This window comes from Phodopus roborovskii, unplaced genomic scaffold (assembly GCF_943737965.1).
Source record: "Phodopus roborovskii unplaced genomic scaffold, PHOROB, whole genome shotgun sequence".
Classification (NCBI taxonomy): domain Eukaryota; kingdom Metazoa; phylum Chordata; class Mammalia; order Rodentia; family Cricetidae; genus Phodopus; species Phodopus roborovskii.
In genome coordinates, this window is record NW_026126616.1 from 2,988,685 (window position 1) to 3,002,011 (window position 13,327).

The 13,327-nt window shown below is 48.7% G+C and overlaps 1 protein-coding gene across 1 annotated transcript in view; it reads left to right on the top strand.

The window, feature by feature from the left end:
* The window catches only part of Nt5dc3 (5'-nucleotidase domain containing 3), a 40,551-nt gene extending 27,952 nt beyond the window's left edge, over positions 1-12,599 (top strand). The window contains exons 5-14 of the mRNA XM_051206218.1: positions 109-199; positions 891-1,028; positions 2,865-2,925; positions 3,274-3,376; positions 3,513-3,614; positions 5,319-5,400; positions 6,408-6,494; positions 7,670-7,810; positions 10,168-10,232; positions 12,326-12,599. Of these exons, the coding sequence (XP_051062175.1) occupies positions 109-199; positions 891-1,028; positions 2,865-2,925; positions 3,274-3,376; positions 3,513-3,614; positions 5,319-5,400; positions 6,408-6,494; positions 7,670-7,810; positions 10,168-10,232; positions 12,326-12,578 (1,123 nt within the window). The 3' untranslated portion in view covers positions 12,579-12,599. The remainder of the gene's footprint in view (positions 1-108; positions 200-890; positions 1,029-2,864; positions 2,926-3,273; positions 3,377-3,512; positions 3,615-5,318; positions 5,401-6,407; positions 6,495-7,669; positions 7,811-10,167; positions 10,233-12,325) is intronic.
* The last annotated feature ends 728 nt before the right edge of the window (positions 12,600-13,327 follow it).

Genomic DNA, 13,327 nt, shown 5'->3' on the forward strand with positions numbered 1-13,327 from the left:
CTGCCATGTCTCCTGCCATAGTGGGAAAGCCCCGCCAGTGCAGAGAAGTCAGAAGTTGCTCTCTGTAGTTGAGCAGCATGATGACACCATCTGTATTTTTTCTTCCAGAGGCCTCAGTGTTGTCCCCGATGAAGAAGTCATCGACATGTATGAGGGATCCCACGTGCCCTTGGAGCAGATGAGTGACTTTTATGGAAAGGTAAGGAGAGCCCCTGAGTCTTTAACCGGCAGTTTTATGGCTGGAAAACGTCTCAGGGAAGGAAGGACGTAGCTCGGCTTCTGGTTTCAGAGATCATGGCTCTGATGCTTCTGGGGCTGTGGTGAGGCAGCACATCGTTTAGAAGGGAGGGATGGAGGAAAGGGGGAAGCTGAGGGGGAGAAAGAGAAGGGCTTAGGGGCTGAGATACACCTGCTTCCTGGAGCTGGGCCCTACTTCTTAATAGTCAGCTGTGAGTTAGTCAAGAGATTAACCTGCCGATGGTGTTAACCAGCCTGTGGTCCAATTACTTCTCAAAAGCACAGGCTGATAAGAGCCAAGTGCTCTTTTGGGGAGGGGGTACTTATAGCTAAAGGAACTTAAGTGCTGGGCTCGACTGTGTGTGTGTGTGTGCATGCATGTGTGTGTGCACGTTTGCGTGTGTATGTGTGTGTATATGTGTGTGCGCACCTATGTGTGCGTGTGTATGTGTGTGTGTGTGTCTGTGTTTGCGTGTGTATGTGTGTGTGCATGTGTGCATGTGTGTGTGCACGTGTGCGTGTGTCTGTGTGTTTGCGTGTGTGTGTGTGTGTGTGTGTGTGTGTGTGTGTGGCGGGTGCTACAGCACAAGTGTGGATTTCTGGAAGCCCCTGGCAGCCTCTTGCTGCTTGTCACCTTGTGATGTGGCCTGCAGAGTTCTCACGGAAACACCATGAAGCAGTTCATGGATATCTTCTCTCTGCCTGAGATGACCCTGCTGTCCTGTGTGAACGAGCACTTCCTGAAGAACAACATTGACTATGAGCCCGTGCATCTGTACAAAGACGTCAAGGTGAGTGCAGAGGGCAGGGCCACTTCAGGGCGGTGGCTCCGGGCCTTCCCAGAGAAGGCCAGCTCTGTCTAGGTGGGGCCCTTCTGTGGGGCCACCGGTGTCTGTGAGGGACTGTGTTTATAGAGTTATATGTGTTAAGTTGGGTCAGTTTTCTCAATAACTAGAAAATAGTAGAGTACTTTCACATTTTTAAAATATAATCTAGTTTTCTTTAAAATGTTTATTTATTTTTTATTGTATTTATTTTCATTTAGCACTTGTCTATCATGACGTTAGGGGTCTAAATAACATGTAAAACAGTACAATAACTTGCATGTATGTGTTAATATTTCAAACAATGTTAATTACTTGGAAATGTGGTTATTAAAAATATATACATGTGTGTTTTGAAACAATAATTTCATTTCATTTATTTATTATAACCCCAATTTTTTTTTTAAGACTTGGTCTCTCTCTATGTTGCCCTGACTGTCCTGGTACTTGTTATGTAGATCAGGCTGGCTTTGAACTCACAGAGAGACCTACTTAGTGTCTGCCTCCCTAGTGCCAGGATCAAAGGCATCATTGTACCTAGCACGCATGCACGTATATGTGTGTATTATGATGTATATGTGGGTATTAGGAATTAAACCACGGCTCCCTGGGAGAGAAACCAGTGCTCTTAACCCAATGAGCTGTCTGTCCAGTTCCCAAACCCAGTGTAAATTTTTGATCGTCTTGATTTCTGGGTTTTAGAGGTGAAGGATGCATTGTAGTTTCTCAGCATCACTTGGATAAGAAGTGGTCTAATTTTGAATGTTTATTTTTAATTCTCCTATTCTGCATACAGACATGCCATATTTAGGACTCATTTGTAACAGAGGAGAAATGTTTATATGAAGGATGAGTTTTCACTATAGCAAGCACTTATGTAGACTTTATGATGTTCTAGTCTCTGTTTTGGGGGTCTTATATTAACTCACTACACCTTCGAATTGGTGCCTGGAGGTAAATATTACTGTTATCATCACTCCCAATTTGAAGACCCCCAAGACATGGGGAGTTTGAGTGTCTTCCCATGGTCACACAGCTAGTAAATGGTAGAGCCTAGATTTTTAATCCAGGCAGTTTTAGCTTCTGTGTTGTATAGAATTAGAACAGGCTTATGCTCAAGGTCGTTGAGATTAAGGTAGTAGCTCAGAGTGACCCACTCTAACAGAAGTCCACCAATAGCGGAAGATGTATGCCCCTGCTCCATGGCCCTGCAAAGGGCCTGCTCCAGTCCCCAACCCCACGAGCGGAACTCTGCAGTGACAGTTAGCGAGGCCATGCTGGCATAGCCCTGAGCCTACAATGGACTCTCTGTCTTCCTCTTTCTTGCATCTGCCAGTTGGACCTGTTGCTGCCTGGGGACAGACACTTGGGCAGTTTTTGCCCTATTGGTAGCATCCAGAGAGGGGGTGTCTTTCTTGTCCCTCCGCCTCTGACTTGCCTTACAGAACTGTGTGCATCGAGAGGTGGGGAGAGGTGCAGGCCAGGGACCGCTTCTTGCAAGTTGTCTGCCATTTACTTGTTCACCGCCCTGCATGTAAACTACTGTTTGTCACGTGGGGCTTCAGAATTGCACCAATGACGTTTTGAAATGAGGCTTTTGGAAATGGCATTGGCAACCGCCTTTGTCACCGTGGAAACACAAGCTTTTCCTAAAGTGTCACCTGGGCTCAATGGGCTAGTGTGGAGATGTGCAGGGCTGGGGGCTGGCAGGCTCCTCAGAGAGAAGTGAGTGCTGATGCTTTCTCTTTCATTGGGGCTGACTCCAGCCCCCTTTTTACTGATGACAAACCTGCCTTTTGACAGGACTCCATCAGGGACGTTCACATCAAAGGAATAATGTACCGAGCCATCGAGGCAGACATTGGTACGTACTCAGCTGCGTTTGCAGCACGCTGTGTGGGCGTTTAAACGCCACACCCCAGGGGCTGAGCAGGGACCACAGGTGTCTTCTGGGTATTGTTTAAGGACCCGGAACCTGGCAGTGAAGATGTCTCCTCTCTGTTCTAGAATCTGGTGCCTGTCAGCCTAATTCTGAGAGGTGATGGCAGCTGCACACACCACCCCCGTCAGTGGTGTGTGTGTGTGTGTCTTTGTTTCCAGTACACTGGGCGCTCACTGCTTCCCTGAGACAACCTCTCTTGGACTTGAGTTTCCCACTGTGCCTAGGACACTGCTATCATCCCGACCCTGTGAACTTTTCCCTTATTCTTAGAGAAGTACATCTGTTACGCCGAGCAGACCCGGGCGGTGCTGGCTAAATTGGCCGCCCACGGCAAGAAGATGTTCCTCATCACCAACAGCCCCAGCAGCTTTGTGTAAGTCCCGTCCCGCAACCAGCAGCTGGCTCATGGCTCAAACGCCATCCGTCTCCGCAGCTGGAAAGAAATAGTGTGCAAGAAATTTAAAAAGTTTGTGCCTTTGACGTCAGCTCACCTGTCTGCCCTGTTCCAGGGACAAAGGCATGCACTATATTGTGGGGAAGGACTGGCGGGACCTGTTCGATGTGGTCATAGTTCAGGCCGAGAAACCGAACTTCTTCAATGACAAGCGGAGGTGAGGCCCAGGTGCGGGGGACTGGAGTGCAATGCTGTGAATACACAGCATTGCTTTAGTGCAATCCTGTCGCAGAATCGTAAGCATCTAAGACACAGCTTCTGCTGTGTAACCTGTCTAACACTCAGCTTTGGGCAAGGTGGCACGTCCACATACACAGCATTCTCCGTTCAGTGTGGCCTGCTGTGGACATCAGAGTCGGCCTTTAAGAGCTGATAGACTACCATGGAGAACAAGGATTAATAGCACGCAGTAAAGTAAGCCTCTGGCTCTGGACGCCTTGAGAAGTATAAGAGAGCCCCCCTCCCCCACCCCACTGGTGCCAGGCTGCCTGGTGGCATTTCTTGAAATAAAGCTAAATTGGTGCATTTAAAATTGCAACTGGAGTTTGCAGAACTCTCTGCCGTCAGTACAAGGCTCAGCCATATCTTATGTAATGTCCTCCTGCCTCCAGAGCTTGGGGGAGGGGGTGAAGAGAAGTTGTGGTCAGCACGAGAGAGTTAAAATGTCATTTAACCTGGAGACAGAGTAGGTGGCCCCCACTCCTAGAGACCCACGTTGCTGAGGATTCTTGGGATAGTATTCTACGTATAGCTTCTCCCTGTCTAATGGCCTAGTTTGGGAAGGGTTTCTCAGACCTTCCTGGTCTGTGGTTGGTGACCAGCAGCCTTTCCTGTGGTAGTTCCAAGGACCCTAATGTGGCACCTGAAGTTAGTGTAGCATGTGTACATTCCTTTGGGGATGCTAAGTTCCAGGGTCCTAGGAGTCGTCATGGCAAAGCCCCAAACCAAGCGTAGAGAATGAGGTGGAGGCCAGGGCCTTGAGTTCTTAGATTCCTGTGAAAGCGGAGCCTCCCTTCACCCAAGCTTTTCTGACTGTTGGTCCATAGTGGAGGGGTCAGGGCCCTGGCTCTTCCTGGGAGAGACTCTCAATATAGCAAGCCTTTTCCCCTTATTCTGAATGTCTGCAACAACAGCTGAGACATTCCCATTTCTTCTGTTATTTATAAAAGCCCAACGGTTGAGGATGACTCGTTAATTCAGAATAGCCATGTGAGGAAATGTTAAGCAGCCCTTAAAGGTGACGAATTTGGCGAGTAAAAGCAGCCGGCATGTCTTACTGCCAGTGTGTCTAAGACTATGACGTCACACCACACGAGAGATTGCTGACAGGATTAAAAGAAGGGAGATAGAAATAAAAGTGTACTAAGACCGTCATGTTCCTCAGAAAAGGGAAACTGGGTTTTGATACCTACAGCGAGCTTCTATTTCTGTGACTGGAGCAGCAATTACTCACAAAGGGCCCCCCGAGTCCCACGGGTGGGGGATGCCTCGGGTGAGGGGTGGGGCTACCTCCAGCCCCGTCATAGCCAGTGCCCCTGCCCGCCGCCTGGCGTCAGACACGGGGTGGCAGCAGGGTCCCTGTAGGCTTCCCTTGTGAAGTAGATGCTCTCTGCACTGCCAAGTGCCCTAGGGAAACTTGCCAAGGGAAACCCTAGAATTCTTTTTTTCCCCCTTATTCTTCATTACCTACTTGGGGGTGCTAGGTTTGTGGTGGGGTCTGCACAATATGGAATTGGAGCCAGAGAATGCAGTGAGTTTTGGGGTTCAAGAGCCGCTTCACGTCCTTGTTTAGTATTTTGTGGAGTGGACAGTCTTTACTATTACCACATGTTCTAGTAGTGTTGTCCTTCTCTGTTGTTAGACCTTTCCGGAAGGTGAACGAGAAAGGCGTCTTGCTCTGGGATAAAATCCACAAGCTCCAGAAAGGGCAGATCTACAAGCAGGTATCTGTGTCCCCGTTGTACCCACAGGGCTGCCAGTGCTGAGACCGTCCAGGCGCTCGGGACCATCCGCCCCTGACTGGCTGCTTATAATTAGATGGTAAAACTTAGGCCACATCAGGGTAGTTTCAGTATGCTGGTATTCCCCTGACCTCAATGGTGACTGTTTCTGAAAGTATTTTCCTCTGTAAAATGTTGGGTCAGTTGTAAACCCTAGAGATTTCTCTCTGAGGAGCATTGATCTTGGTCTATTATTCCTCCAACATATTCCTGCTGAGAGACAGTTTCTGTGCAGTTTTAAACACTTTGACATCATCATATAAGGCTGTCAGGAGATTGGGCTATGCTGACTGTTTTTACGTTACTGGAGTTGTTTTCTTTACGGGACATTCTTGGTGTGTTTGTGATACCCTGCTAGATTTAACGTTGGGTGTGTTCTCTAGGCCTTGAAAAATTAGTTTTAATTCAGGCATTTTACTTCTAACAACTTAGAAGATTTAGATGTGGCCAATAAAACTCCCTGTAAGAATGTTTTCAGAATGGTGATGCCATGACTACCCCCTGCCAGGGCACAGGCAGAAGGAATCAATTGTGGTAATCACAACAACATTAAAAGTCACTTATATGGAATGATGTTCTCAGAAAAGGGACTTATGTACTCTGCAATGTTGTTTTTGCGACAGTCTCACTGTGTAGTCCTGGCTAGCCTGGGATATGTCGACCAGGCTGGTCTTCAACTCACAGAGATCCTCCTAACTCAGTCTCCTGAGGTCTGGGACTAAAGTCCTGTGCCATCAGACCTGACTGTGAAATTTTGTTCAGAGTACATTTTGGCATCAAAGAACGTCTAAAAGATTTTCCATGGGTGTGCTTTTAGCTTTACATATTGATATTTACAACAAATCATGAGAGTTAAGCACAGTTTTTGTAAGTTTTAAAGCATGGGTGTCGTAGACTATGGGGTACTAGGTTTCTGACCTGTAATGACCTATGCTCTTGTTTTATTGCAGGGTAATTTGTATGAATTTTTGAAGCTCACTGGATGGAGAGGCTCCAGAGTGCTGTATTTTGGTGACCACATATACAGTGACCTGGCGGTGAGGATCCGTGTTCCTCGGTGGGGACTGCCATGTTCTTACACCTAGTAGGGCTTCTCTTTCCTGTGACATAATCTTTATGCTTTCCTTAGAAGCTGGCCGGGGGTGGGGGGGTGGGGGGGTGGGGGGGGTGGGGTGGTCAGGTGGTCACAGTTTTCCGTGTCTCATTTTACAAAACAGGAAAGATCAGAGTTGTGAAAAGATAGCTTTTATTTTGCTCTTTGAAATGATGGCAATTAGAAGTGAACTCAAAGATTTAATAAGAGAACTCCTCCCTTGCAAACACTATAAGCACTAAATGCCAGGAGCCTTTCTTTCCCTTTTACCAACATGTCAAAAAGCTTCAAGAGGGCACATGATGTGCTTAGCCAGCTGTCACTTCTGGCGGGGAGGGGGGGGGGGCTGGAGAAGGCGTCACATAGCCCTTGGGATGGTCATTTTTTTTTTAAAACAAAACTGATACCTTGGCCTGTCGTGAACTCAAGGGGTTATGATATGTGGAATAAGAATGCATTCAAGTATGCTTGCATTATCTGCCCACATCAGACGAGGTTCTGTAGCCCAGAGGTCCTGGAACATGCTAGATGTCCCCCAGAGGTCTGGGAAGTTCTGCAGTATTGACTAAAGGACACGCCCCATGAGTGCCCAGTGCTGGGGATTGAACCCAGGGCCTTGTGCTTGCTAGGCAAGTGCTCTACCACAGATCTCCATTCCCAGTCCTTGTGGTTTTGAGACCGCATCTCACGGTGTAGCTCAAGCTGCCCTGGAAATGTTGACTTAGTGCTGGATGGTGGGTACTACAGTTCGGGGGTACCTCACCCAGCTCCACTGAGGACCATTTAGAGCATTTGGGTTGGGCCTTTCCCTGTGTCTGACCTCACAGACCATGGTTAGGGGTTCCATGCCACCAGCACCCCAACTTTCCCCCCAGTCTCCGAAGCAGCTGTGATTCTTAGCTGTTATTTCCAGAACAGCGACTCTCTGGGTGAAGTAGTCAAAACCTGAGGCCAAATGGTTTTAATTACGTGTAACTCATCTCATTCAACTTGGTTAATAAGTAATCGCTACAATTAAAGAGTGACTGAGCCCATACCTACCTCCCTTGTCTGGGAGAGGTAACACACACACTTGGCTCTGAGGGGACTGATTTTGGCATCCTGTGGCTTTGTGATCAGGATCTGACCCTGAAGCATGGCTGGCGTACTGGGGCGATCATCCCGGAACTGCGGTCAGAGCTCAGAATCATGAACACGGAGCAGTACATTCAGACCATGACCTGGCTGCAGACCTTGACTGGCCTCCTGGAGCAGATGCAGGTTGGGGTGTTGCTATTGCCTTTGTGTTTTCTCTCTCTTTCTTTTTTCTTTTAAGTCTAAAGATAGCTCCTGATGAAAATGATGTCTGGCTGGGCGGTGGTGGCGCACGCCTTTAATCCCAGCACTTGGGAGGCAGAGGCTGGCCGTTTACAAACCTACACAGAGAAACCCTATCTTGAAAAACCAAGAAAAAAAGTTGTGTTGAAATGATGTCCTGCATTTTCTGCGTAATTATGAAGTGTAAGGTTTAAGTTGTTCTCACAGACTATAGACTTGGCTGGTGGTTGTCTTGCTCTTTCCCCTTGAGGGGACCTTTACAAATGTCCCTGGGAGCCTTTGCAGGGCCTTAAAGGTAGGTGCTATTTTGTTCCTTAGTTGGTGCAAATCTGCCCACTGGTCCCCACTTAGTTGTCCGGGGCCGCCCTCCATGCTTTGGATAACCACGGAACTCCATTGCATGGTCCTCAGTCCCCCATCTGTAAAATGAAGGGTCTTTTGGAACGAACGCACCAGTGTAGCCACCAGAGTCACAAAGCAGGTTGGGACCCTGGGTTAGCCTCCAGTGGCCGGCAGTGTGATTAGCTGTTTTCCCGAGTTCAGTGGCAAGTCATGCAGCCAGTTTGGGGCAGTTAGGACAGGATGCTTGTGTCACACTCATTTCCTAGCCCAAGCTGTTGCCCCTGTGTTTCAGGGCTCTTCCCGCCCCGTCTCATGAGCCACCTGTATTCTTCGTTTGTGCTGCTCCTCCGTGTATGTGAGTGAAGATGCTTCTAGTTTTCAGTGGCACAGACGGCCGCACTTGGCTGGCACACCTGCAGCTTCTGGTCATGGCCTGCTGCCCACAGATTATGCTGCCAAGCTTTGGGGAGAGGCAGGGCAGACCTGTCCTCTCTCCCAGGGTGCACATTCCAGTACATGGGGCCCCGCACGTCCTCCAGGCCTGGGTTCTGGGAGGCTCTTGAGACCTTGGCTCTTGGCTTTTCTCACCAGGGTTTGTTTTGCTCTGAGGTGGTTTTCTAAAAATACTGGCTGTCAGGTCCGGCCTGACGCTGCTGAGGCTGCGTCTGTCACTTGGTGGTGGTTCTTTATGTGCCTGCCATTGTGCCAAGGGTTTGCATGGTGTACAGCATTCAGCCACAGCTGTCCCGTGTGTGTCTCACTGTAGAATAAGGAGGCTGGGTTGTGAGAGGTTAGTGACATGTCCGAGGTCATAAACTGATACAGTGCGGCTCGGCTCCAGGCCTTGTGATGCCTGGGTCTGGGCTCCGGCCCCACCCTGGAATGCTTGCTCCCTGGTGGGGCTGACACTCTGTGACAGTCTTATTTCTGTGTTTTTTTTACTTTCGTTGTCTACGGTTAAGTGGTCAAAAAATATGAAATGGAAGATTTCGGAAATAAAGACTTCATAAGTTTTAAATAATGTTTATAGATATTGTTAAAGCTATTGTTTTTGTTGTTGTTGTTGTTTTCAAGACAGGATTTCTCTGTATAGCTTTGACGGCCCTAACTCTGGCTTCACTGTTGCTATTTAGCAGTGAGAACCTCGGTGATGTCCCCACATACTGGCTTGTGGGGAGTTGTCTGTCACTTGTTTTTAGCCATTTGCTCATATTTGACTCATCAGGAAACTCCCTCACATTTCCTTTTCATCAAAGCTAATGTGACATCAGGGATATGAAAATTAAGGACATCTGAGTCCTGTTCTCTTGTAAGTTAAACATGTCACTGCTGATTTCCAGATGTCGTGGGCTTAGAATCAGTGGATACACTGCCATGCACACCACGCCCACTTCTCAGCCATTGGGTTGCTACTCGGGGAGGAAGGGCAGTGGGTATCATGTAATGTGTATTTATCACACAAGACATGGGTATAATGGGTCAGCACACCTACCATACATATGTGGGTGTAAATGCATTGTGTTTGGACATAGCCTTCAGTAACAGTTTTATGTCTTCATAATTTTACATCTTAATTGTTAGGCCATGTTCTTAGATTTAACCGTGTGTGTGTGTGTGTGTGTGTGCGCGCGCACATGCCACCTCATTTGTGTGAGGTAAGAGGACATCTGGTAGGAGTTGGTTCTGTCTTTCCACCAGGGATAAGCCTGGTGGCAGGTGTCTTTTTCTGTTGAGCCATCTCCAGCCCTAAGTCAGGCTTCTAATAACAGACAACTGAAGCTTCTCTGTGTCTGTGTGTCAAGAAGCCAGGGTTTCACTTGGGAAAACGCATTACTTCACACAAGTGCCTGCCTATTAGACTTAAGGGCTAGGATTGCTTCAGGAAAAGTTGCCCATTAAGAAATTCTTACTGTCTTGCTGATGAGTTTGTTGGAAACCGTTGCTTTATGTCCTGGCAGGTCCACAGAGATGCTGAGTCACAGCTGGTTTTGCAGGAGTGGAAAAAGGAGAGGAAGGAGATGAGGTAAGATGGTCATATTCACCACGTGGGAATGCCTACACTACCTTTGGTGTGTTCTGTGCATCTGAGGTGACATCGGGAAACACCCTACTGTAGCTCTCAGGTGTGACGGTGACTTCTGAGTAGCCAGGATCAGTTCTCTGTTGATGGTGATGCCAGACGTTTCTTCAAAGCCAGCTGTGTTCTCCATCTGTCCTCTGTCCTTGCATTGAAAGCCTTGGGAGGTGGGTTTTCTTCTGCTCCCTCCCTGCCTTGACTAGAGCCCAGCTGTTGGTAGCTGGCAGCACACATGGCTGGCTGTCAGCACTGTGCTTGGCTGGGTTCTGAACACAGGAATCCTCTGCCTGCTGTTTCAGGGATGTGCACCTAGCTTTTCTTGGCCCAGAAAGAGTGTGTCCTTGGGGAGCGTTGGTGGCAGCTGTGCGTCCCTACGGTGGATTCTTTCATACTCTTTCCAATATGTGGTTGTTCCTGTGCCCTGGCATAGCCTGGTACAGGCTTTCTGGAGCTCTGGTCCCTGAGCAGTGGCAGCCTGGCTTGACGAGTGATGTCGAAGGCTGCCGAAGCCAAGCCTGGATGAGTCCCACCCTGCCTCTTCCTCGGCTCGTTGGCTGGCTCAGGCGTATTCGGACTCGATTCTTCTGCTATAAAAATGTGGAGTAGAGGAAAGTGGGAAAAGGAGTCGATGGGATTGACTTCAGGGCCTCCGTCTCCGAAGGCCTGGGGTACACAGTGCAAGGGTTACTCACTATCGGGACCTGGAATGGCTTGTGAAGGAAGCCCTTCACCTACCAGAGACTTCCTGTTGGCTTCACATAGCTAACAGCCACACGTCTTTGTGCTTTGTTTTTCTTCTTTCTTTTATTATTATTCTATTTAGATTTTTTTAATGTGTAGGGGTGTTTTGCTTACATGTAGTCTGTGCACCTCATGTGTTCCTCGTGCCCATGGAGGTAAGAAGAAGGCATCACTGGAGTTAAGGACAGTTGCGGGCTGCCGTGTGGGTGTTGGGAGTCGTCTGTCAAAACAAAAAGTGTTCTTAACCACTGAACCATCTATCCAGCCCCTCCCCTCTGTCATCCCCGTGGGGTGCTGCAGGACATGTTTAAATACCGTTTATGCTGTTAAGAAGCCTAGTTGGGTGTTTTCGTTTGTTTTTATTTTTTGAGACAGGGTTTTTCTGTGTAGCTTTTTTGACTAGGCTGGTCTGGAGTTCATAGAGATCCGCCTGCCTTTGCCTCCTGAGTGCTGGGATTAAAGGCTTGCGACTCCCTAGTTGGTTTTGACAGCTGTGGCCGTTTGGTTGTTGCATCTGTCATTCGTCAGTGACAACAGACAAGTGCTGACTACTGGTGGTTTTTATGCGCAGTTGTCCAGAGTTAGACTTGCTGTATTCAATGCCGCTTAAGTCAAATGGCATCAATCCATTTTGCTGGAATATCGTATGTGTGGGGGTATGGACAGAGGTGAGACTGCACAGGTCTGGTCGCAGAGACCTACTGCCTGGGCCTGGGAGACTGAAGATGCTCTGGGCTAGGCTGGGACGGAGTGTGCCCACACTTTGAAGGCCTGTTGTGGAAGGTGGTGACTAACGGAATAATCTGTAATTCTTCCATGAGAAGACTCAAAGATTTGCAGTATTTCATTTCTGTACCTTGCTTAGTTCTTGGTCTAGGAATGTGGAGAATTATTTGTCTCAATACCTCCAAAACAGCATGTGGAACATGCGATCCACATGGGAGCCTTCCAGTAGTGTTTTAACTGGGTTAGTGGGGAATGTGACCAACTGTTTGAGACATGGCCTGACAGATACTGTTTTGTGGTTTTTTTGTTTTGTAAGACAGGGTCTCAGTGTGTAGCCCAGGCTGGCTTCCTGATCTTCAGGCCTCAGCCCCTTGGAGCTGAGGTTACAGGCGTGGGTCCCATGCCAGGCTCACGGTTTTTCTTGGTTGGTAATTAGGTCTGCTCTTGGCTAACTGGTTTCTTTTTCTTTCCATTAACTTCTTGTTTTAAAGATATTTTTACTTCAGTAGTTAAAAAACGAAACACTAAAGAGCCTTTCTCTGTTGCTTTGTTTTTATTTCTTGACACTTCAGAGAAATGACCAAAAGTTTCTTCAATGCCCAGTTTGGGAGCTTGTTCCGTACAGACCAGAACCCTACCTACTTCCTGAGGCGCCTGTCCAGGTTCGCCGACATCTACATGGCATCTCTGAGCTGTCTCCTGAACTACGATGTCCACCACACCTTCTACCCCAGGAGGACTCCCCTGCAGCATGAGCTCCCTGCGTGGTCGGACAGCCCCTCTGCCTTCAGACCCTCAATGCTGCGGGAGGCTCAGGCCAAGTAATCTGTGTCTGTCTGAAGAAGAAGCCAGAAGCGGCCTCACAGAAGGCCCAGTGGGCCTGAGAGTTGCTTTCCCAAAGAGTCAGATAGCACCTTTTGTATTTTTTTCTACCTTACCACAAATACGGTCCTGTCCAGGCAGTGACGGGGGCTGGCTGCCTGGGCTCTGCCCTCCACACAGTGATGCGGCCTTGTTTACTGTGGAGCTTGATGCTGCCATCAGCAGGGCAGGAGACGTTTCTTGGTTGTTTACAAAGCAGAGCGCTGGGGACTGGAAGGGCACTGTGATGCCTGCAGACAGTTCCCAGTCTTCTGGTGTGAGGCTTTTGTAGACTTTTACACACATTGCTCCATGAGACCTGAGCCCCCAGAATGACTTTGTTGAGGGAGAACAAGAAGCCATTGTCCCCAGTGGGAACTTGCTCTGCCTGCGGCTCCCCTCCTTTCCCCGGGAGGGAGGGAGGGAGGGGGTGAGGAGATGGCAGCTGGGGGGGGGGTCGGGCATTGTAGAAGACAAGAAGCAAAGCCCTCTGCGGCCAGCGCAAGCCTGTGCACAAACAAGCCTGTGCGCTAGGGCGCTTGGGACACAGCAGCTCGCTGGTGAAGTCTCACATTTCAGGCTGAGAGCCAAGCTCACAGGAGGGGCATCTCTTCCTCCCCTCCCCTTTGGGGGAGGAACCCTTTATTATGTCTGCTTCTCGGTGTCTTTGAACATATTTGATGCCCCAAGAGCCTTGGGAATGGCTGCGGTTG